The 22973-nt window shown below is 39.8% G+C and overlaps 1 protein-coding gene across 2 annotated transcripts in view; it reads left to right on the forward strand.

Annotated features, from left to right (window-relative positions):
* The window catches only part of LOC146389483 (uncharacterized), a 46219-nt gene extending 25000 nt beyond the window's left edge, over positions 1-21219 (forward strand). Inside the window, exons 12-23 of one of the 2 annotated variants that reach the window (XM_084909923.1) lie at positions 131-209; positions 372-576; positions 1814-3617; positions 11355-11528; positions 11803-11976; positions 14259-14432; positions 14653-14826; positions 15040-15210; positions 15466-15639; positions 17375-17548; positions 18872-18918; positions 19093-21219. In XM_084909923.1, coding sequence (XP_084766049.1) covers positions 131-209; positions 372-576; positions 1814-3617; positions 11355-11528; positions 11803-11976; positions 14259-14432; positions 14653-14826; positions 15040-15210; positions 15466-15639; positions 17375-17548; positions 18872-18918; positions 19093-19721 — 3979 coding nt within the window. In that variant the 3' untranslated portion in view covers positions 19722-21219. Of the gene's footprint in view, positions 1-130; positions 210-371; positions 577-1813; positions 3618-11354; positions 11529-11802; positions 11977-14258; positions 14433-14652; positions 14827-15039; positions 15211-15465; positions 15640-17374; positions 18850-18871; positions 18919-19092 lie in introns of those variants that run through there. The other variant, XM_084909931.1, reaches the window with a different exon arrangement.
* The last annotated feature ends 1754 nt before the right edge of the window (positions 21220-22973 follow it).

Raw genomic sequence — 22973 nt, forward strand, 5'->3', positions numbered from 1 at the left:
ACTGCAGCCATTCAGTCTCACAGAAAAACACTAAGCTGAGCTCTTAATTCGGTTAATTGGCAGGATCGTTAAATTTTGCCATCTCCAGGGAAATTCAGGCTTGACCTAATTCTTCATCATTCCTCCACAGAGTGGACCAGCAGAGCTCAGAGGTTCCCAGTGGTCAGTCTGCCCAGCAGCATCAAACAGACCTGGACTCCATATTTATGGTCTGTACATGTACAACAACTACTTTTACATCTATTCTGTTCATAGTCATCTCCATGCTGCTCTTTGTAGACCAGTGGATTGTCAGTGTGTCCAACATGGATCTGATGTTTGGCTCCATGATTTCAGTCTGTTTGGGTCATTCACAAAGTATTCTGTTCCAGCTGCTGGAGGACAACATCATCACTTTTGTGAAGAACGAGCTGAAGATGATCCAGAGGGTTCTGAGTCCAGATTCCCCAGAATGGTTACAGAGTCAGACAGAGGATGATGAGCAGAGGAAGAGCAACAGAGAGGCATTTGAGAAGATCACACTTAACTTCCTGAGGAGAATGAAGCAGGAGGAGCTGGCTGATCGTCTGCAGAGCAGTAAGAAGATTTCTCTAAAGATTTGGTGCCAGATTTGCTAAATGGGGCAAAATAGTACATGAGTGCAGTCCCCAAACAGTGATGGTGTAGTTAGTTTTGCAGTATAGTGTCTAGTGACATTCTGATGGCAGCAGACACTGGAGAGTACACCGTTCTGGTTATGTTGGATCGCAGCTCTGCTTTTGATACTGTTGATCACAGCATCCTGATAAATAGGCTGAAGGACTTGTTTGGTGTTGTTTTAAAATGGTTTATGTCGTATCTATCTGAGAGATCCTTTACTGTCTGTATAAATCATGTGCTGTCGGAAACATGGTTAAATGACAATTTCCTTCAGTTAAATGCAGATAAAACAGAAACTTTGATTATTGCACCTGATCACATGCTCTCAGAAATTAGGCAGCATATCAGTTTTTTAGACCCTTCATTTCAGTCGAGTCTCAGAAACTTAGGTGTTATATTTGACAGTTCAATGTCTCTTGAGAAACACTCTAAACAACTTGTCCAGAACTGTTTTTATCATCTAAGAAACATTTCTAAACTCAGACTACTGGTGTCAAAGGCAGAACTTGAGATGATTCTTCATGCTTTTATCTCTTCTCGTTTGGATTATTGTAACGGTCTTTTTACGTGTCTCAACAAATCAGCTCTGGATCGCCTTCAGTCTGTACAGAATGCAGCGACAAGACTTTTAACTGGTACAAACAAGAGGTTACACATTACTCAAGTTTTGGCTTCTCTTCATTGGTTGCCAGTAAATTTTAGGGTTCATTTTAAAATTTTAGTTGTAACTTTTAGAGCTCTCCACGGTGAAGCTCCCCAGTATATCTCTGACCTGTTGAAACCTCATGCTTCATCCCGAGCACTTAGGTCTTCAGGTCAGAGGCTGATGGTGGTCCCACGTACTAGGTTCAAAACACGTGGGGATCGGGCTTTTCAGGCACTGGCACCGAGGCTGTGGAACTCTCTGCCGTTGTCTTTACGCTGTCTAGACTCTACTGACTCCTTTAAAAAGCAGCTGAAGACATTTTTATACAAACGGGCTTTTAATTAATTTTAACTTGTATGTCTGATCTTATTGTGAAGCACTTTGTGATTTTTATCTGTGAAAATGTGCTATATAAATAAATTTTACTTACTTACTTACTTAGATGACCAAGATGTATTCAGTCCTTCTTGACAGAAATCTAATTATTATGTGCACTTCATTGATATTTTTATTTCTTTATTCTTTTAGGAACTTTGAGTGGAATTTGTCAATCTACACTTAAATCTAATCTGAAGAAGAAGTTCCAGTGTGTGTTTGAGGGGATCACTAAAGCAGGAAACCCAACCCTTCTGAATCAGATGTACACAGAGCTCTACATCACAGAGGGAGGGACTGCAGAGGTCAATAATGAACATGAGGTCAGACAGATTGAAAAAGCATCCAGGAAACCAGACAGACCAGAAACAACAATCAGACAAGAAGACATCTTTAAAGCCTCACCTGGAAGAGATGAACCAATCAGAACAGTGCTGACAAAGGGAGTGGCTGGCATTGGGAAAACAGTCTTAACACAGAAATACACCCTGGACTGGGCTGAAGACAAAGCCAACCAGGACATCCAGTTCATGTTTCCATTCACTTTCAGAGAGCTGAATGTGCTGAAAGAGGAAAAGTTCAGTTTGGTGGAACTTGTTCATCACTTCTTTACTGAAATCAAAGAAGCAGGAATCTGCAGCTTTGAAGACTTCCAGGTTGTGTTCATCTTTGATGGTCTGGATGAGTGTCGACTTCCTCTGGACTTCCACAAAACTACAATCCTAACTGACCCTAGAAAGTCCACCTCAGTGGATGTGCTGCTGATAAACATCATCAGGGGGAACCTGCTTCCCTCTGCTCGTCTCTGGATAACCACACGACCTGCAGCAGCCAATCAGATCCCTCTTGCATATATTGACATGGTGACAGAGGTCAGAGGGTTCACTGACCCACAGATGGAGAAGTACTTCTTGAAGAGATTCAGCAATGAGATGAAGGCCATCAGGGTCATCTCCCACATCAAGACATCACGAAGCCTCCACATCATGTGTCGCATCCCAGTCTTCTGCTGGATCACGGCTACAGTTCTGGAGGATGTGCTGGAAACCAAAGAGGGTGGAAAGTTTACCCTGACCTTGACTGACATGTACAGCCACTTCCTGGTGGTTCAGGCCAAAGTGAAGAAGGTCAAGTATGATGGAGGCGCTGAGACAGATTCACACTGGAGTCCAGAGAGCAGGAAGATGATTGAGTCACTGGGAAAACTGGCTTTTGATCAGCTGCAGAAAGGAAACCTGAACTTCTATGAATCAGACCTGACAGAGTCTGGCATCGATATCAGAGCAGCCTCAATGTACTCAGGAGTGTTCACACAGATCTTTAAAGAGGTGAGAGGACTGTACCAGGACAAGGTGTTCTGCTTCATCCATCTGAGTGTTCAGGAGTTTCTGGCTGCTCTTCATGTCCATCTGACCTTCATCAACTCTGGACTCAATCTGCTGGAAGAGGAACAACAAACAACGTCCAAGAAGTTCACAAGAAGTAAATCTTTCGAAATGCTAATTTTTTTCCAGAGTGCTGTGAACAAGGCCTTACAGAGCCCAAATGGACACCTGGACTTGTTCCTCCGCTTCCTCCTGGGTCTTTCACTGCAGACCAATCAGACTCTCCTACAAGGCCTGCTGATACAGGCAGGAAGTAGCTCACAGACCAATCAGGAAACAGTCCAGTACATCAAGAATAAGCTCAGTGAGAATCTGTCCGCAGAGAAAAGCATCAATCTGTTCCACTGCCTGAATGAACTGGATGATCATTCTCTAGTAGAGGAGATCCAACAGTCCCTGAGATCAGGAAGTCTCTCCGCAGATGAACTGTCTCCTGCTCAGTGGTCAGCTCTGGTCTTCATCTTACTGTCATCAGAAAAAGATCTGGATGTGTTTGACCTGAAGAAATATTCTGCTTCAGAGGAGGCTCTTCTGAGGCTGCTGCCAGTGGTCCAAGCCTCCAACAAAGCTCTGTAATTAAATCTGTACTTATACCTTTCTATATATATAAATAATGATTTAACTGGCAATCGAACTTGGAGAGATCCATCGATTAATTGAATCAGCAATTTTATTCAGCCATAGGGCTATATCTTCACACATTAATCCATTTTGATTTGTCAGGTGATATAAAATGTAACCAGTATGCACAATTTTGGTATGATTTTATCTCGGTCATTGTCAACCACCCTTGGGTACAATTTGGATTTTAGCCTTGGAAATTCTAGGCTCTATTCCCGACAGGTGTTCCTGTATACTATGCTGGCCACTTGGTTATGGCTTCCCATGTATGGTAAAATCCTCCATGCATGTTACGAAGCTTTCTTGTTTTGATTCCAGTGACTTACTCTCTGCAGGTATTTGGTGATTGCAGGTTTCCTAGTGACCCCTCACTTCTCCCGCCCCTGAGATTACACCGTAGATGGTTAAGTGGAGAATATTTGATCAAATTTGATTTATTCTCCTGGCTTCAATATCTCTGGTATACTTCTTCAAGCGGTTAACCAAAGTTTTTGGTCTTTGCTTGGCATGGTCTGAGATATAGACGGCTTGTTGTGCTTATTAGCTGCTTCCTTTTCTTTGTCACACTTTTCTACAGTTCTAATAGTTGGCTAACTTTCCTCCAGTCATCTTGGCCTGTAGTCTCCTTGACATGGAGGGTACTGCTTCTTGTGTCAGGAGCAGTGTTGGTCAAGTTACTTAAAAAAAGTAATCAGTAACTAATTACTGATTACTTCTGGAAAAAGTAATCCCGTTACTTTACTGATTACTTATTTTCAGAAGTAATTAGTTACTTAGTTACTTTTTAAAACATGATTTACAACCTGAATAGGTAATAAAGCGATAGATCTTTCAGCCCAATTCTACTTTTTCTGCGTAATCCATCATATAATATATAATCAACTGAAAAAGTCTCTTTTTAAAACTTGTTTTATTAGTTTTAATGTTTTAACTTTATGCATCAAGCAAAAATTTAATTATATGCAACATTCTCTGACTGCTATAAAATAAAATAGTTTTTTGTGTTTACACTGACTCTTTCAAATAGATGCAAGTAAAACACAGCAGAAAATAAATAAAATCACAGACTCAGTGGTCCTGTTGCTCTATTTTCACCTGTATAGCATGAATGGGGCAGGCGGAGGTGTGCCCTGGTGCAGGTGTGCTGCAGCGGTCAGTGGAAGAATCTGGCAGTTTCTCTGTGAAGTTCACATTCCAGTTGCAGCGTATTCAGTAGTGATGTGTCGGTCGCGAACGAAACGGCTCTTAGAGCTGGATCTTTGATGTGAACGACGCGAGCCGGCTCCTTATCGCGAGCCGTGGGTTGTTTTTTTTTTCTTTCTCTCACCCTCTGTGTCGTACTTTTTTCCGCTTCACTCCGCATGCGAGCCTTGTGCTTTACGCTGGGATGAGGGGGGATGGGCGGTAGTTACACTCGCAGTAGCACAGGAACAGAGCGGGAGGGAAAGAGAGAGAAAGAGAGCCAGGGACAACAACGTCACATTAGAAGTTTATTCGTGCAGGCCCATATGACAGAGAATGTGCATCTTCTTTTTGTTTTCATATTTAAATTTATATTTAATTGTGTTGTGGTTTGCAGTGTTTTGTGTTGTTTCACTTTAAATTTGTTTTAAAGGAAAAAGCTGAAAATTTAAATAGTTAAAAGTTGAAATGTGAATAGTTGGTTTTTGTATTATACGATTTATTTATTACATTTTATGTGGATTGAATAAATAAAAGTATATTTACGGTGGCCCCTACAGACAAAGCACATACAAACTTCAAAACACGTACGAACTCTGGAGCACGTACAAACCCTGAAGCACGTACAAACTCCAAAACATGTAAAAACTCCAAAACACATAAAAAGTCCATAGCATGTACAAACCCTGAAGCACGTACAAACTCCAAAACACGTACAAAAGACAAAAGAAGTGCTCCAGAATGCTAGGCGCAGTGTTGAGCTGTTGTTACCTAGTGGCTACATAAGCCAGCAAGTACCAACGACCGGATTTGGTGTGTGGTAGTAACAGGTAAATGAACTTTTTTTAAAATTATTTTAATATATGTGTGTGCTTGTGTATAAATACACAAACAATACACATATGCTTTCAATTGTGTAATTTAAGTAATCTAGGTAGCTCTGTTTTGGAAGTTCAGTTAACGCTAGAAATGTTTTTTGGAGTTTGTACGTGCTTTTTGGAGTTTGTACGTGTTTTGTCTCTAGGAGCCACCGCATATATTTATATATAAACATATATAAATAAAACTACTTTTTTTTAACATTAGTAATTCCTTTTGTTCTTTTTAGTGAGCCAAGCTGAAAGAGCCGGTTCTCTAAAAAGAGCCAGAAATCCCATCACTAGTATTCAGTGCTTGCTCTGAAGTTTAGGGGGGTTTTTTTCGCTGTAAAAAGACTTTTACTTCCCATGCAGTGAACAGCGGACACTAATGTTTTTGTCACTTTATACGGAATCAAACTCAAAGTAAAGTCAGTACTTCCACGCTTTAAACACTGCACAGTCATATGCTCTCCTGCACTCGATATATTATCCATTGTTGATCTGCACACAGCTTTTGCCACGGACGTCGCTCTCGCTTACGTCATTGTCATGAGACACTCTCGCAAAAAAATCACGGTTTTAGTAATGCAGTAACGCAGCGTGCTTTCGGGAAAGTAACAGTAATCACCTTTATTACAATAGTAATCCCTTACTTTACTCGTTACTTGAAAAAAGTAATTGGGTTACAGTAACACGTTACATGTAACATTACTTGTAACACGTTACTTGTAATGTTACTTGTAATGCGTTACTGCCCATCTCTGGTCAGTAGGGATGGGTATTGTTTAGGTTTTATCCGATACCAGTACCAAACCAGTATTTTTGAAATGGTGCCGGTGCTTAAACGATGCTTGAACCGGTGCTTAAAGAATGAAGAACACAAATTTTGTCCACAAAACTCTCATGTTTAGCTGTTTTTTTTGTAAAAAGATAACAATGTTAGCCTTTTCTGCAGCTATAGGGGATTTCTGGTGTCACTCTTGGCTGGAAGCAGTGCTTAATCAATGAAAAAAACACAAACTTTATCCAAAAACCTCTCATGTTTAGCTGTTTCCCACTTTTTCTTTGGTCATTTTAGCCTTTTAGCCAGGGTGAAGGGAGTATCTGCCATCAAACAAGAAGACAGCCGCATGTAACTACGACGGTGTTTGCTAGTTCACGTTACATGCATTAATTTAATAACGTGGTTAGCCCACTCAGCGTAAATTACACACGAACAACATTAAGCTACTGATCCAGAGAAGAACGGCTGCTGCTGCCATCATCATCCGTCATCATTTCTGCTACACTGGCAGGGCTAGGGGCCAGGACTCTACTCTTCAGGTTTTTGGGGGATGTTGCTAACTCCGGGACCGATAACAGGCACCACCCGCAGTAGATGTGCTCGATGTGAGGTCTCGCAGCAAGCTATCAAGTACGGCGCATTTCTCAGCTTTTAAAAAAACGCTATGCGTCGCCAGGTGTTTCATCAGATTTGAGGAGTTACCTCCTTTGCACAGTATCACCTTAAAGCACTTGTTGCAGGCTGCTGAGTTTGCATATTTTGCTGTGAAGTACAGCCAGACTTTTGACCGCTTTGCCTTGGGCGTGTTTAATCTTGTTATCATCTATCGTCCACCTGGGCCTTACACAGAGTTTCTGTCTGATTTCTCAGACTTTATATCTAATTTAGTTCTGAGCTCAAATAAAATAATTATTGTGGGTGATTTTAACATCCATGTAGATGCTAAAAATGACAGCCTCAACATGGCATTTAGTCTGTTATTAGACTCAATTGGCTTCTCTCAAAATGTAAAAGAACCCACCCACCACTTTAATCACACTCTAGATCTTGTTTTAACATATGGCATAGAAACTGAACATTTAACAGTGTTTCCTGAAAACCCTCTCCTGTCTGATCATTTCCTGATAACATTTACATTTACAATAATTGATTACACAGCAGTGGAGAGTAGATTTTATCAAAGTAGATGTCTTTCTGAAAGCGCTGTAACTAAGTTTAAGAATATAATCCACCCACTGTTATCATCTTCAATGCCCTGTACCAACACAGAGCAGAGCAGCTATCTGAACGCTACCCCAACAGAGGTCGATTATCTTGTTAATAATTTCACCTCCTCACTACGTACGACTCTGGATACTGTAGCTCCAGTGAAAACTAAGGTCTCTAATCAGAAGTACCTGACTCCGTGGTATAATTCTCAAACACGTACCCTAAAGCAGATGACTCGTAATCTGGAGAGGAAATGGCGTGTCACAAATTTAGAGGATCATCATTTAGCCTGGAGAAATAGTTTGCTGCTTTATAAGAAAGCCCTCCGCAAAGCCAGAACATCTTACTATTCATCACTGATTGAAGAAAATAAGAACAACCCCAGGTTTCTCTTCAGCACTGTAGCCAGGCTGACAAAGAGTCAGAGCTCTGTTGAGCCAACCATCCCTTTAACGTTAACTAGTAATGACTTCATGAACTTCTTCACAAATAAAATTTTTATCATTAGAGAAAAAATTACCAGTAATCATCCCACAGATGTAATATTATCTACAGCTACTCTTAGTACCATTGATGTTAAGTTAGACTCTTTTTCTCCAATTGATCTTTCTGAGTTAACTTCAATAATTACTTCCTCCAAACCATCAACGTGTCTTTTAGACCCCATTCCTACAAAACTGCTCAAAGAAGTCCTGCCATTGATTAATTCTTCGATCTTAAATATGATCAACCTATCTCTAATAATCGGCTATGTACCACAGGTCTTCAAGCTGGCTGTGGTTAAACCTTTACTCAAAAAGCCATCTCTAGACCCAGCAGTCTTAGCTAATTATAGGCCAATCTCCAACCTTCCTTTCATATCAAAAATCCTTGAAAGAGTAGTTGTCAAACAGCTAACAGATCATCTGCAGAGGAATGGTTTATTTGAAGAGTTTCAGTCAGGTTTCAGAGCTCATCACAGCACAGAAACAGCTTTAGTGAAGGTTACAAATGATCTTCTTATGGCCTCTGACAGTGGACTCATCTCTGTGCTTGTCCTGCTAGACCTCAGTGCAGCGTTCGATACTGTCGACCATAATATCCTATTAGAGCGATTAGAACATGCTGTAGGTATTACAGGTACTGCACTGCAGTGGTTTGTATCATATCTATCTAATAGACTCCAATTTGTGCATGTAAATGGAGAGTCCTCTTCACACACTGAGGTCAATTATGGAGTTCCACAGGGTTCAGTGCTAGGACCAATTCTGTTTACATTATACATGCTTCCCTTAGGCAGCATCATTAGAAGACATAGCATACATTTTCACTGCTATGCAGATGACACCCAGCTCTATCTGTCCATGAAGCCAGATAACACACACCAATTAGTTAAACTGCAGGAATGTCTTAAAGACATAAAGACCTGGATGGCCGCTAACTTTCTGCTTCTTAATTCAGATAAAACTGAGGTTATTGTACTCGGCCCTGAAAATCTTAGAAATATGGTATCTAACCAGATTCATACTCTGGATGGCATTACCTTGGCCTCCAGTAACGCTGTGAGGAACCTTGGAGTCATTTTTGACCAGGACATGTCCTTCAACGCACATATTAAACAAATATGTAAGACTGCTTTCTTCCATTTGCGCAACATCTCTAAAATTAGAAATATCCTGTCTCAGAGTGACGCTGAAAAACTAGTTCATGCATTTATTACTTCCAGGCTGGACTACTGTAATTCATTATTATTAGGATGTCCAAAAAACTCACTGAAAAGCCTTCAGCTAATCCAAAATGCTGCAGCAAGAGTACTGACAGGGACTAGAAGGAGAGAGCATATTTCTCCTGTTTTGGCTTCCCTTCATTGGCTTCCTGTTAAATCCAGAATTGAATTCAAAATCCTGCTCCTCACATACAAGGTCTTAAATAATCAGGCCCCATCTTATCTTAATGACCTTGTAGTACCATATCACCCTATTAGAGCACTTCGCTCTCGCTCTGCAGGCCTACTTGTTGTTTCTAGAGTATTTAAAAGTAGAATGGGAGGCAGAGCCTTCAGTTTTCAGGCCCCTCTTCTGTGGAACCAGCTTCCAGTTTGGATTCGGGAGACAGAAACTATCTCTACTTTCAAGATTAGGCTTAAAACTTTCCTTTTTGCTAAAGCATATAGTTAGGGCTGGACCAGGTGACCCTGAATCCTCCCTTAGTTATGCTGCAATAGACGTAGGCTGCCGGGGGATTCCCAAGATGCATTGAGTTTTTCCTTTCCAGTCACCTTTCTCACTCACTATGTATTAATAGACCTCTCTGCATTGAATCATATCTGTTATTAACCTCTGTCTCTCTTCCACAGCATGTCTTTTATCCTGTCTTCCTTCTCTCACCCCAACCGGTCGCAGCAGATGGCCGCCCCTCCCTGAGCCTGGTTCTGCCGGAGGTTTCTTCCTGTTAAAAGGGAGTTTTTCCTTCCCACTGTCGCCAAAGTGCTTGCTCATAGGGGGTCATATGATTGTTGGGTTTTTCTCTGTATCTATGAAGCGCCTTGAGGCGACTTTTGTTGTGATTTGGCGCTATATAAATAAAATTGAATTGAATTGAATTGAATTGAATTAATCTGTATTTCTGCTCTAAAAGAATGTACGTACCTGGGCCCGCCTACTACGCTTGCAAAGTTAAAATGATTGGCTAGAATCCAAAGTGTATGACATCTCAGTAAAAAAAAAAAGCACCGAAATGTGCGCTGCTTTTCGGTCTGGTTACTACCGTTTATGTCAGAACTGGTGCCATAATGGCACCGGATACCGGTACCCATCCCTACTGGTCAGGATGATCACTTTTGTTGTAGTATACATCAGCTGGTTGGTTTCAGTGATGGTCACCGTAGGGATTGTCCCTGATGCTGCATTCACATCTTCTAGTAGACTTTAAGAGGATATTTCACACATTGTCCTTTTTCATTAGTACGTACTCGGCTCGACTCAATGCAACTTGACTTGACACAGTTATAGTTGTTTTCCATTACAAATAAGTATTACTTCATGTGCTTGGGTTTACCAAGCTCTTGAAATGGTTGTATAGGGATCGAATGGCCCGTAGCAATAGGCCAGACACCCTATACTCCCGCAGCACTTCCCACAGGACACTCCGAGGGACACGGTCGAATGCCTTCTCCAAGTCCACAAAACACATGTAGACTGGATGGGAAATCTCCCGTGTGCCCTCCAGTATCCTCGAGAGGATAAAGAGCTGGTCCAGTGTTCCACAACAGGACGAAAACCGCATTGTTCCTCCTGTATCTAAGGTTTGACTAGCGGATGGACTCTCCTCTCCAGCACCCTGCCATAGACTTTCCTAGGGAGGCTGAGGAGTTTGAGCCCCCTGTAGTTGGAACACACCCTCCGGTCCCCTTTCTTAAAAATGGGGACCACCACCCCGGTCTGCCAGTCCAGGGGTACTGTCCCTGATCTCCACGAAACATTGCAGAGGCGTGTCAGCCAGGACAGCCATACAACATCCAGAGCCTTCAGGAACTCAGGGCAGACCTCATGCACACCTGGGAATATGTTCTAGTCTATATTTATATTTAACCTATGATTACTGTTGACTAGTAACAGAATAAGTTAGTCACCAGTAGTAATATCATTGTTTTGTTTTGGGTTTTTTTTTTTCAGATTGAGTGGCTGTAACCTTTCCGAGAGAAGCTGTGAAGCTCTGTCCTCAGTTCTCAGATCCCAGTCCTCTAATGTGAGAGAGCTGGACCTGAACAATAATAACCTGCAAGATTCAGGAGTGAAGTTTCTGTCTCTTGGAGTGGAGATTCCACATTGTAAACTGGAATCTCTCAGGTCAGATCAAGTCATATTTTGTTTTTCAACAAGCAACAACAATAAACAGTAATAATTGTTGCTAATTAAATGTGCTAATTAAATTGACTTCTTCCACAAAATGCTACCTTTGAATTTTTAGTAATGGAGTAGAAGACACTGTTTAATATTATATCTGTAAGAATTCCAGCCAGTCTTGCTATTAGAAATACTGGCTAATCTCAGATCTTGTCTTATGAATACACTTTATCACCAGGTTTTTTTTTTGTCTTCTTGTTTATTTGTTTTTCCTTAGACTTAGAGGTTGTAACCTTTCAGAAAGAAGTTGTGAAGCTTTGTCCCCAGTTCTCATATCCGACTGCTATAGTCTCAAAGAACTGGACCTGAGTGACAACAATCTGCAGGACACAGGTGTGAAGCTTCTGTCGCTTGCAGCAAAGAGTCCACACTGTAAACTACAGACTCTAAGGTCAGATCAAGTGTTTGTTCTCTCTTAAAAAATAAAAAGATATAACCCATAAGAACTGGCAATAGTTAAGTGAACTTCACCCACATGTTGTTTTGTCTTTGAATTCTCATATTTTAGTATAAATTGCAGTAAACTACTACATTTGTCATGTTGTGAGGTCTAGGTATGAGCCACCAATGTACACTCAGAAGGTGATTTGCACAAAGAAATATTAGTTTTTTAGGTTGGATAAACAATCTAAGAAAATCTAAGAGCAGTCAAAATCTAAAACATTAAACTCTAGCCCATTCAACAGTGGTGAACACATGAGTGTAAAAAAAGACAGCTGAAACCAAGGATAAATACTAAATGCAAGACATGGGAAATGAAGTAATTGAGCTCTAGCGGTCTGGAAAACTCTATAAAGTCATTTTTAAAGCTGTGGGACTCCTGTGAACCACAGGGAGAACCATTATCCACAAATGGGAAAAACATGGAAAGGTTCACCACTGTTCCATGCAATGACTCATCCAAGAGGTCACAAAGGACCCCAGAATAACATCCAAAGAACTACAGGCCTCACTTGCCTCAGTTAAGGCCCGTGTTCATGACTCCACCATAAGAAAGAGACTGGGCAAAAATGGCTCACATGGCAGAGTTCCAAGCTGCAAACCATAAAGGAACATAAAAGCTTGTCTCCGTTATGCCAGCACGCAGTTTGATGATCCCCAATACTTTTGTAAAAATACTCTGTGGACTGATGAGACAAAAGTTGAACTTTTTGGACAGTGTGTATTCCATTACATCTGGTGTAAAAGTAACACAGCATTTCATAAAAGAAACGTCACACCAGCAGTTAAATATGGTGGTAATGTGATGATCTGAGGCTGCTTTGCTGCCACAGGACCTGGAAGACTTGCTGTGGTAAATGGAACCATGAATTCTGCTGTGTACTGAAACATCTTAAAGGAGAAGGTCCAGCCATCTGTTAGTGATCTCTTGCTGAAGCGCACTTGAGTTCTGTAACAGGACAATAATCCAAAACGCAGCAATTCCGCCTTTAAATGGCTTAAGAAAAACAAAATGAAGACTTTGGAGTGACCTAGTCCAAGTCCTGACCTGAATCTGTTTGAGATGCTGTGACCTGACCTTAAAAAGGCAGTTCATGCTTGGAAGCCTACCAATATTTGTTTAATTAAAACAATTCTGGAAAGATGAGTGAGCCACAGTTCCTCCACAGTGCTGTTAAAGACTCATTGCCAGTTTTTGCAAATGTTTGATTGCATTTGTTGCTGTTAAGGGTGATACAACCTGCATTTAGAAACTGCTTTTTGTGTTTACTTGTGTCATCTTTTTCTAATATTTAAATTTGTTTGATGATCTGAAACATTTAAGTGTGACAAATGTACAAAAAAGGACACTGGGGAGGGGCCAAATGTTTTCACACCACTGTATGTGTTTCTCTAACCTTTGGATTTCTTTAGGTCCTGTTTTATTTTAGTGCTCTTTTGTCTCCTGTGTCTTGCATTTAGTCATTACCCTCTAGCTTTACAATAAAGGAATCGACAAGGACTGCAAAAGCATTCATGACACCACTTTATATCTTTATTTTTATTATGTAAACCATAGTACAAGACAGAGTGGCAGATTCTTTACAATCTTGCATTGTGTGTGCTTTGCACTTTAAGGTTATCGCTTCAGATGATGCAAAACGATTGGTATTACCTGGAACATGCTTTTTACACATTTGAAGTTTGTTATTATGCTTCTTTGTTGGGTTTTAATTCCTCAGATGACTCCTTTCAACAATGTCCTTTTCTTTTAAAGCCATAGGATATATACATTGGCATGTCGTCTTAGGTAATGCCGCTTGACATATACATTTGTGAATTTGTCTTTTGTCTTGCTCATAGTCCTAACATGCTGGTCCGTATAGCTGCAGTAGCCAAAAAATGTTGATATCTGCTGCCCACTGCTCCTCCTGATTGTTTGTCAACCCTAATATGATATTGCTCTAGCACTATTCAAACCACATGATTCATTTGCTGCTGGGCTCTTCTAAATGTGACAGTTTTGTTTTAGTCTGTCAAAACATTGATGGAATGAGTTCTATGAATGGTAAAACTTTAAGGACTCCAGTCGGTCGTAAAATAGAATAAAATATTGCCAAATCAAGTAACTCTTCAATTAAGCATAAAAACTCTTGAACTCTAGTGTTTTTTGTTGTCTTAAAAATTTCGAGTGCAGCTGTTGTGGTATTAATAAGATGGAATTTAACTGAATTATTGTTTATAATTTTTTAGAGTGAGTCATGGTAATCTCACAGAGAGAAGTTGTGAAGCTCTGTCCTCTGTTCTCAACTGCCAGTCCTCTAGTCTGAGAGTGTTGAACCTGAGTAACAACAACCTGCAGGATTCAGGCGTAAAGCTTCTGTCTGCTGGACTGAAGAGTCCACACTGTAAACTAGAAGTTCTTGTGTGAGTTGAAGTGGTAATGTGTTTATCTGTTTACATAAATATTTATGTCCCATATTTAATATTTTAATGTCTTACACATTAAAAAATTTTTTTTGATGAGTTTAAGACAATGGTGAGCTCTATTTCTAAACTAGCATTAAACATTGCAAAATCTAGTAGCTCCCTTAATAAGCATGATTCAGCTTTAACATCTGTGTTATTTGTCTTCCTAATTTTTCAGACTGAGTGACTGTGACCTCTCAGAAAGAAGTTGTGAAGATCTGTCCACACTTTTCAGTTCGGACTCATCTAGTCTGACTGAGCTGGACATGAGTAGCAATAACTTTCAGGATACAGGAGTGAAGCATCTCTGTATTGCACTGCACAGTCCACACTGTACACTCAAAATTCTCAGGTCAGACGAACTGATATTGCTTATTTATTTATTTTTCTTTTTGTGTTTCTATCAATTGAAAAAAAATACATTACAAAATGTTGCTAAGTTGATTTCATTCACACTTTTATTTATATTTGTATTTTAAGCATTTGAATTTAATTTTTGATTTGTTTAACATAAAATAGAGGATTCCGTCAGTAATTAAACAAGATTACTTATTTACAAATCTAGATTAAGGAGGTGTAATCTCTCAGAGAGAAGCTGTGAAGATTTGTCCTCAGTTTTTAGCTCCCGGTCCTCTAGTCTGAGAGAGATAGACCTGAGTAACAACAACTTACAGGATTCAGGAGTGAAGCTTCTTTCTGTTGGCGTGAAGAGTTCAACTGAGATGAAAACTCTCAGGTAAGATAAAGTGATATACTTTTGATAAAATTACAAAAATACATTTTAACTATTTTAGGTAATTATATGAACTTTATGAATGCTATTATTGTTTCTTTGTATTTTTTCTAAGTCAAAGTAAACGGCACCATTTCTGACTTGTTTAACACAAGGGACTGCTTTTGTTATTTCCAAATCTAGTAATCTTTCACTAAGGTAGGAATACTCATTAACACCAGTATTTCTTTTTCCTCTCTTCTTCCTAATAAAATTTAGACTGAGTGGCTGTAAACTCTCTGAGATAAGCTGTGAAGCTCTGTCCTCAGTTCTCACCTCCCAGCCCTCTAGTCTGAGAGAGCTGGACCTAAGTGACAATGACCTGGGGGATTCAGGAGTTAAGCTGCTGTCTTCCGGAGTGGAGAGTACACTCTGTAAACTGGAAATTCTCACGTAAGGATTTAGACTTTTCAATAAAGATCATTTATTGCATGAATAAATGGTCATTTAGATGATAACTCATTTACAATCGTATCTGTAAATATGTATTGGCACGTTACCATTCCTCTAAATATTCCAAATTCTACCTATTTAAAACATATTAATGCTAGTGGCTAGTATCATACGTTAATAATAACTGGTCCACAAAGTCTAGTGTGTAGCAAATCTACTGCTGCAAACTGAACTTGGTGGTGAAACTTTGCAGACTTGGAATTTGTCTGTGAGTTCAGTTATAGGGGGAAGTGTGACTAAACATACATTTATAGAACATTTTATCTAACCATGACGTACTTAATAAAAGAAACTATCCTGAAGTATATTGTGATTGGTGAGCTAAGAGTTTCTAGAGGAAAAAGTGAGAGAAAATATTCCTATGTTTTTGAATTAAACATGGATGTATGATGATGATAGCTGGATAACAGGTGATTACGCCAGAGTAGCAAACACTACCCAAAATCTTTGGACCCAAAAATTGTTTGGTTTTTTCTGTTCATTTTTGCCATGCTAGATTATAAATTCAGGAAAATTTGTCACAAGTGAGTCAATGTGGTTGTGTTGGTTATTCTGTCACAAACACCATGCTGATCCCACAAGTGTTCAACGGGGTTGAGGTCTGGAGTGCAGCCAAGCTATTCCATCCCCCCACTCAGAAATTCTGAAAGTAGTCTCTGGAGAGACTACCTCCTTGTTTTTCCAGTGACTGCGAGGCCCCTCCACACAAGTCACATTACCTCTACCAAATGCGATTACTCTATCAGAGCACCAATCAGGATAGTGTTCCCCATATCTTCTTCACAGTTTATCCTTTGATCAAATTGGCTTAGGAAAAATCTGAACTTCTTACTCAGTAGCACTAATCTGATGCCAATCAGGCATCTGAATGTCAGCACCTGGAGTACCAGAAACTCAAAACAAGAGTCAAAAGGAGAATATGCAATTTGGCACTGGCAGAAATGATTTGAGAAGTTTGGTTGGTTGGTTGGTTTGTTTGTTTGTTTTTGTTTTTTAAATTATGGGCAGCACTGTGGCACGGTGGTTAGCACTGTTGCCGCACAGCAAGAAGGTCCTGAGTTCAATTCCACCATGAGGCCGGGGTCTTTCTGTGTGGAGTTTGCATGTTCTCCCCGTGTTAAGGTTAATTGGTTAATCCAAATTGCCTATAGGTGTGAATGCGAGAGTGAATGTGAGTGCGAATGGTTGTCTGTCCCTGTGCGTTAGCCCTGCGACAGACTGGCGACCTGTCCTGGGTGTACCCCGCCTCTCGCCCTATGGCAGCTGGGCTCCAGCGTCCCCCGCGACCCTGAAAAGGATAAGCAGAAGCGAATGGATGGATGGATTATGGGCACAACCGACTCTGATGCTCAACCCACAGAAGTATTCTCCTTAGCACTATTTAGTGATTCAAAACTCCCTAGATCCACCAGGAGAGACCATTTCGACCCTGCCCTGAAAAGTAGAACAGTCAAAGTTTATCTCATTCACATCTGCCTCTGATCATCCAACACCCCCCTTGTCTGCAGCTTCACCTCCTCGGCTCTCCTGGTCAGGCCTGAAACCTGTCCAATTAAACTCTGGATTCTCTTTATTTGCTCTGCTTAATTCTCCACACTCTGGAATCTCTGCTCAATTCAGTTACTATTCCCATGCTGCTCTAAACCAGTTGTATTTCTATTTTGTGTGTCTGCAGACTGTCAGGATGTCTGATCACAGATCAGGGCTGTGATTCTCTGGCTTCAGCTCTGGAGTCCAATCCCTCCCATCTTAGAGAGCTGGACGTGAGCTACAATCATCCAGGAGACTCAGGAATGAAGCTGTTCTTGGCTGGACTGAAGGATCCAGGCTGGAGACTGGACACTCTCAGGTATGGAGAGAATGTCTGATAGAGGAGGAAGAGCTGAGCCCTCTACTACAAAGCAAGGGCAACATAGATGAATTTTCTTTTACGGACCTGGTTTCACTCACATTAACATCAGAAATGGGGACAAGCAGTCTCACAAAGCTATTTATCAAACTGATAAGTAAACCTATGGTTTATCATTTTAGTTACAAGTGTATTTATATGAAATGAGTGGCACTACCAGCATCTGACAAAACATGAATAAGTGTACTAGTAGCAGAGCAAAGATTTTACAAAAGATTAAAAAAATATATACTATGGGAAACTAGGAAGAAGTTAAACACAGACTGCAAAGGCCCTTTCACATAGTAGGTGGTGGTATACTCTGTGCTGACAGCTAACTAGAACACAGGACACAACATTTGTGCTGCGCTGGCCACTCTGTTGTGCTTGTACATAATGTTTGGTTTTTTTTGGGGGGGCGGGTTACGATACTGACGGACTAGATGCGCCTGCTCCTTGTCATTTCAAAATTTTTCTCTCTGACTTTGTATCCTCTACGAGAGTTTGTGTTGTATTATGTTCACAGCTTATGTTTTTCATTTTCTATTATAGAAATCTTTTTTTAAATTACTAGTTAAAGAAACAAACAAAAAGACAGTCTGGGCCATAAGCTACCAGAACTACCAGAACTACACATTTATTTCTTACAATTTAATTCCAAAGAGTCATGCTGACAGATCGTTCTTTGTCACAGCAGCTTTATCTTTAACATGCAGAAAAAGAGTTAAATATTTGACTTCTCTACACTGACAGAAAGGGGAGTTTCAGTGGTTTAGCCTGCTTAAGATCAAAGTGGGCTGTATGTGGCCCACAGTGTAAAATGAGTTTGATAACCCTGGTCTAGATTAACGGATGAATAGAATACATTTTCTGGGATTTCCTTTCCTGCATGAGTGATGATGCATTAAGACATATTTATATGGAACTGAGACTGGTATGAAATAAGATTTTACCTCTTTATATATACACCTATACTGTAGCTATGTTATTGATTTAACTTCATAATGTTTTTCAGTGCTTTTTAAATTCAACATCTATCTTACCATCTCACTCAGCAAAAAGAAGGAACCGTTTAAATATGACAGAAATACTGATTTTATTTATATAAAATTGTATTTAAAATATACAAATATGTTCCCATATTGCCCAGCTTGAAGTGTATTTGTGAAAATGTTGGACTGTTCCTTTATCAGTGTCTAACAGTATGTGTATGAAAAGCCATGTAATGTCGATGTGTGCATGCTGAAAGAGACTGTGCTGGTCTGACCCTCCTCCTCCTTTCAGGGTGGAGCCTGCTGGGCGCCAATGGTTGAGACCAGGTCTGAGGAAGTGTAAGTGTGTTTTTAATGTGATTCATGAAAACAAAGCAGCACACATTCAACCATCTTCAAACTGTCACATCACTCATTCACATCTCTGATGTCAGGAGTCATCATCAAAGTGTCAATCAATGAACAGATGATGGATCAATAACTGCAGCTGGATTGTGTTTGTTTTCTCATCAGATTCCTGTCAACTCACAATTGACACAAACACAGTGAACAGAGAACTCAAACTGTCTGACGACAACAGGAAGGTGACACGTGCGGAGGAGTATCAGTCATATCCTGATCATCCAGACAGATTTGATTGGTATCAGCTGCTGTGTAGAAATGGTCTGACTGGTCGCTGTTACTGGGAGGTCGAGTGGAGAGGAAATGTTGATATATCAGTGAGTTACAAAAGAATCAGAAGGAAAGGAGAGCTACTAGATATTAATTACTGTTTGTTTGGGTGTAATAATCAGTCCTGGAGTCTGGAATGCTCTGCTGGTGGTCCTCATTGTGTCTGGCACAATAACAAGCAAATTCTTATTCCCATCTCCTCCTCCTCCTCCTCCTCCTCCTCCTCGTCTGTCTCTAACAGAGTAGCAGTGTATGTGGACTGTCCTGCTGGCACTCTGTCCTTCTACAGAGTCTCCTCTGACACTCTGATCCACCTCCACACCTTCAACACCACATTCACTGAACCTCTTTATCCTGGGTTTCGATTAGGGTACAGCTACACTGGTTACCTCTTTTCTGGTTCGTCAGTGTGTCTGTGCTCAGTTGAGTGTAAAGAGTGTCTCCTGTTAGAGAAACAGTCTGACTGTTGAACAGATAGTTCAGTCTGTACATGTCTGTCTCTTTCACTCAGAAATACGTTTTCAGATTCATGGATTCAATCAGTTGATGTTTTAAACTGTTCTAAATGATTCCTTGTAAACTTCTTCCTCTTCAGTCCTTTAAAGATGGAAGCTCCCATTATTACAGGATCCACATGTTGTTTTTCTGTCTTTTTCCACTCAAAGCTTCACAGTGAATGTCAGTATGTTGTGTTTCACTGAAGCTCAGTTCACAACCCTGCATTTTCAACAAGTCTAAGCTCACTATCATGTAATGATTTTTCTTGATTATACTAGGTATGGGTTAATTGGCTTTAAGACATGCTGCTTTACTCAATTTATACACATGTCAACGTTTTAACTGAAAGTAGGTCTGAGAGGGTTGATTTTCTGCATGTCAAAGTTGCCCATCAGTGTTGGTCAAGTTACTTGAAAAATGTAATTAGTTACTAATTACTTGTCCAAGAAAGAGAAACAGTCTGACTGTTGACTGTTGAACTGACTGTTGACTGTTAATCACAGAAGAAATTTGCTTAACATTTAAATCTATTTTCTGCATATTCCAGCATATAAAATAAAATAATGTTTTGTTTTTACACTCACTGTTTCAAATAGATGTAAGTAAAACACAGCAAAAAATAAATAAAATCAAAGATTCAGTGGCACTAAGTCCTGTTGCTCTTAAATCTATTTTCACATGTTTAGCAGGAGTGGGGCTGGTGGAGGTTTGCCCGGTGCTGCAGCGGTCATTTCAGTGGGGGGATCCAGGGGTTTCTCTGTGAATTTCATATTCCTGTAGCAGCGTGCTAGCGTGCTTGCTCAGATTTGAAGTTTAATTTTTTGCTGTAGAAAGAACAGTGTACAGCAGATGCTAATGTGGAAGCCACCCGTAGGTAATTGTGTTATGAGACTTTGAGATATTTGTAGACATGTGAAGGCCGAAGGTGTGGTTTAGAAATAAAAATAAAAGACCAACAACGTCTGGAGAACGCCGCTGCAAGGCTCTTAACTAAGACACGAAAAAGAGAGCACATTACACCAGTGTTACGTTCATTACACTGGCTTCCAGTACATTTTAGAATTCATTTTAAAATCTTGGTACTGACTTTTAAAGCTTTGAATTGTGATGCCACTGCCTACATTTCTGATCTTTTAGAACCCAACGCTCCCTCTTGCAGCCTGAGATCATCTAATCAAAGGCTGTTGGTAGTCCCATGAACTCGTTTTAAGACCAGAGGACATAGATCTTTTAGAGCGGTGGCCCCCAGGTTGTGGAATGCTCTCCCTCCATCATTACGTTGCCTGGATTGTATTTATTCTTTTAAAAAGCAGCTTAAGACTCATTTATTTAGATTGGCTTTTAATTAGATTTGTGCTGTATGTTTGATTATTAATGTATTTTATGCATTTCTGTTTTTATATTACTGTGAAGGACTTTGTGGTTTTTATCCTGTGAAAAGTGCTATATAAATAAATTGATTTGATTTGATCTTTAGAAAGCGACTGCTGTTTGAATGGTCATGTCGCATTAAATGTGTCTTCTACGTCACTTACACAAGACAGACGCCAATTATCAGCGCCGGAGAAGCGCCCGATAAGACATCGCGAACGCTTCCTGGCCATCGAGTGAAACTGTTTGGAAGACAACGTTGGAGAAACGTGAACATTTTATTTGTACTGTATAATCTGCAGATTCTGACAGAAATCTGCAACTATCCTTTGAATCACCACTCTTCTCTAAATCAGCAATAAGGATAATTATTCGGCCATATGTAAATAACAAAATAACTTTATAACTTAAAGCAAAATTGGGAAACGTAAAGTCCGAAACAAGTCTTTATATTAATGGCCATCAGTCAAACAATACTGTTTGGTCTGGGTCTAAACAGAGCGCGTTGTGTGTGACGTCTTCTTTTGCGCATGCAGCCGCTTTGAGGGTTCACACTAGAGCACATTTGCTATCACATTTTATTTGTAGTGTGAACAAGCAGACAAAAAAAAAATCAGATTTGACAGAAAAATCTGTATTGAGCATTAAGACCTACAGTGTAAATGTAGCCTTAGTGGCTTGATTCTACTCGTGACATGCAAAATTTCTGATTAAATGACTGATATAAATACAAAAAATAACAGGGAAAACTTGGAATCAGGGTTTGAAATGCCTTTGTGTAACCTGCTCTAACTCTTATATTTGTACATAATACATTATCATGGGGTCACAAGACAGCAAATTACTGGGGGGGGGGGGGGTGAAAGTGGGTCATTAAATATTGAAACAGAACATAACTTGCCAAGAAAAGTAAGGAAAGCAATGTAATTATCACAGAAACAAATCCTCATTAAAAATAATTACACCAAATAAATGCCTGTTTGCACCCTTACCTTCATACAAAGTCCCAGTGGATATGAATCAGAAATGGCATACAGATATGGGATGGTTTTAGGCTGAGATAGAAGGCAGCATTTTAAAGTGATACCTAAAATTATTCTAACCATCATTTTTGCAGAAATAAATACTGGAGAGACACAAAAGTTAAATTGCAGAGAGGGGAAAACAGTTATATTTTGACAAGAAACTGGATGCATCAAAGCCATAATAGCTAAAAGAGACCTGATGGAAAAAATTAAATGAGGAAAAGCATTTTAAAGAAATTCATACATTTTCAAGAAATATACAGCTCTAGAGAGACAGGGGGTGTTGTAATCTGGTTTTGATTAGTTAGTTAGTTAAATTAGTTTTGATTACTTCCTTAATTCAGGTAGTCTTTGGTTTGTTTATATTTACTCATTTAAGATATCTGTACCCTTTTTATTGGTGTATTCTAAGTTAAGGGCCAGAAGGAAAGAGAAAATAAGGGTAAAAACACAAAAGAAAGAACTCTAAAGAGTTCTCTTTCACACAATCACAATCACTCAGACAGATGCACATAGAAGTGGCCACATGCCTATGTACTCATGCAGACTGCTGTTTATGTACATGTATTATTGTCTTGTTTCTATTTCTAATGATAGTTCATTTTTGACAAGGGATGCCAGGAGTGAACAAATGTTAAGTAAAGCACGAAAAAAAATGTATGCAAATTAATACGGTTTTATATGTTGAAATCCTCTTTGTGGATAAAGTCATGGAATCATTTTGTCAGAGATCAAACTTGTAAACAGGTCAAACTTTGACCAGAACACAACATGAGGGTGAAAAAGAATCAAAATGTTTGACACAATACAAACACATTTGACAGAGTG

Source organism: Perissodus microlepis, chromosome 3 (genome assembly GCF_051167445.1).
Source record: "Perissodus microlepis isolate ML-2025 ecotype Zambia chromosome 3, ASM5116744v1, whole genome shotgun sequence".
NCBI classification, from domain to species: Eukaryota; Metazoa; Chordata; class Actinopteri; order Cichliformes; family Cichlidae; genus Perissodus; species Perissodus microlepis.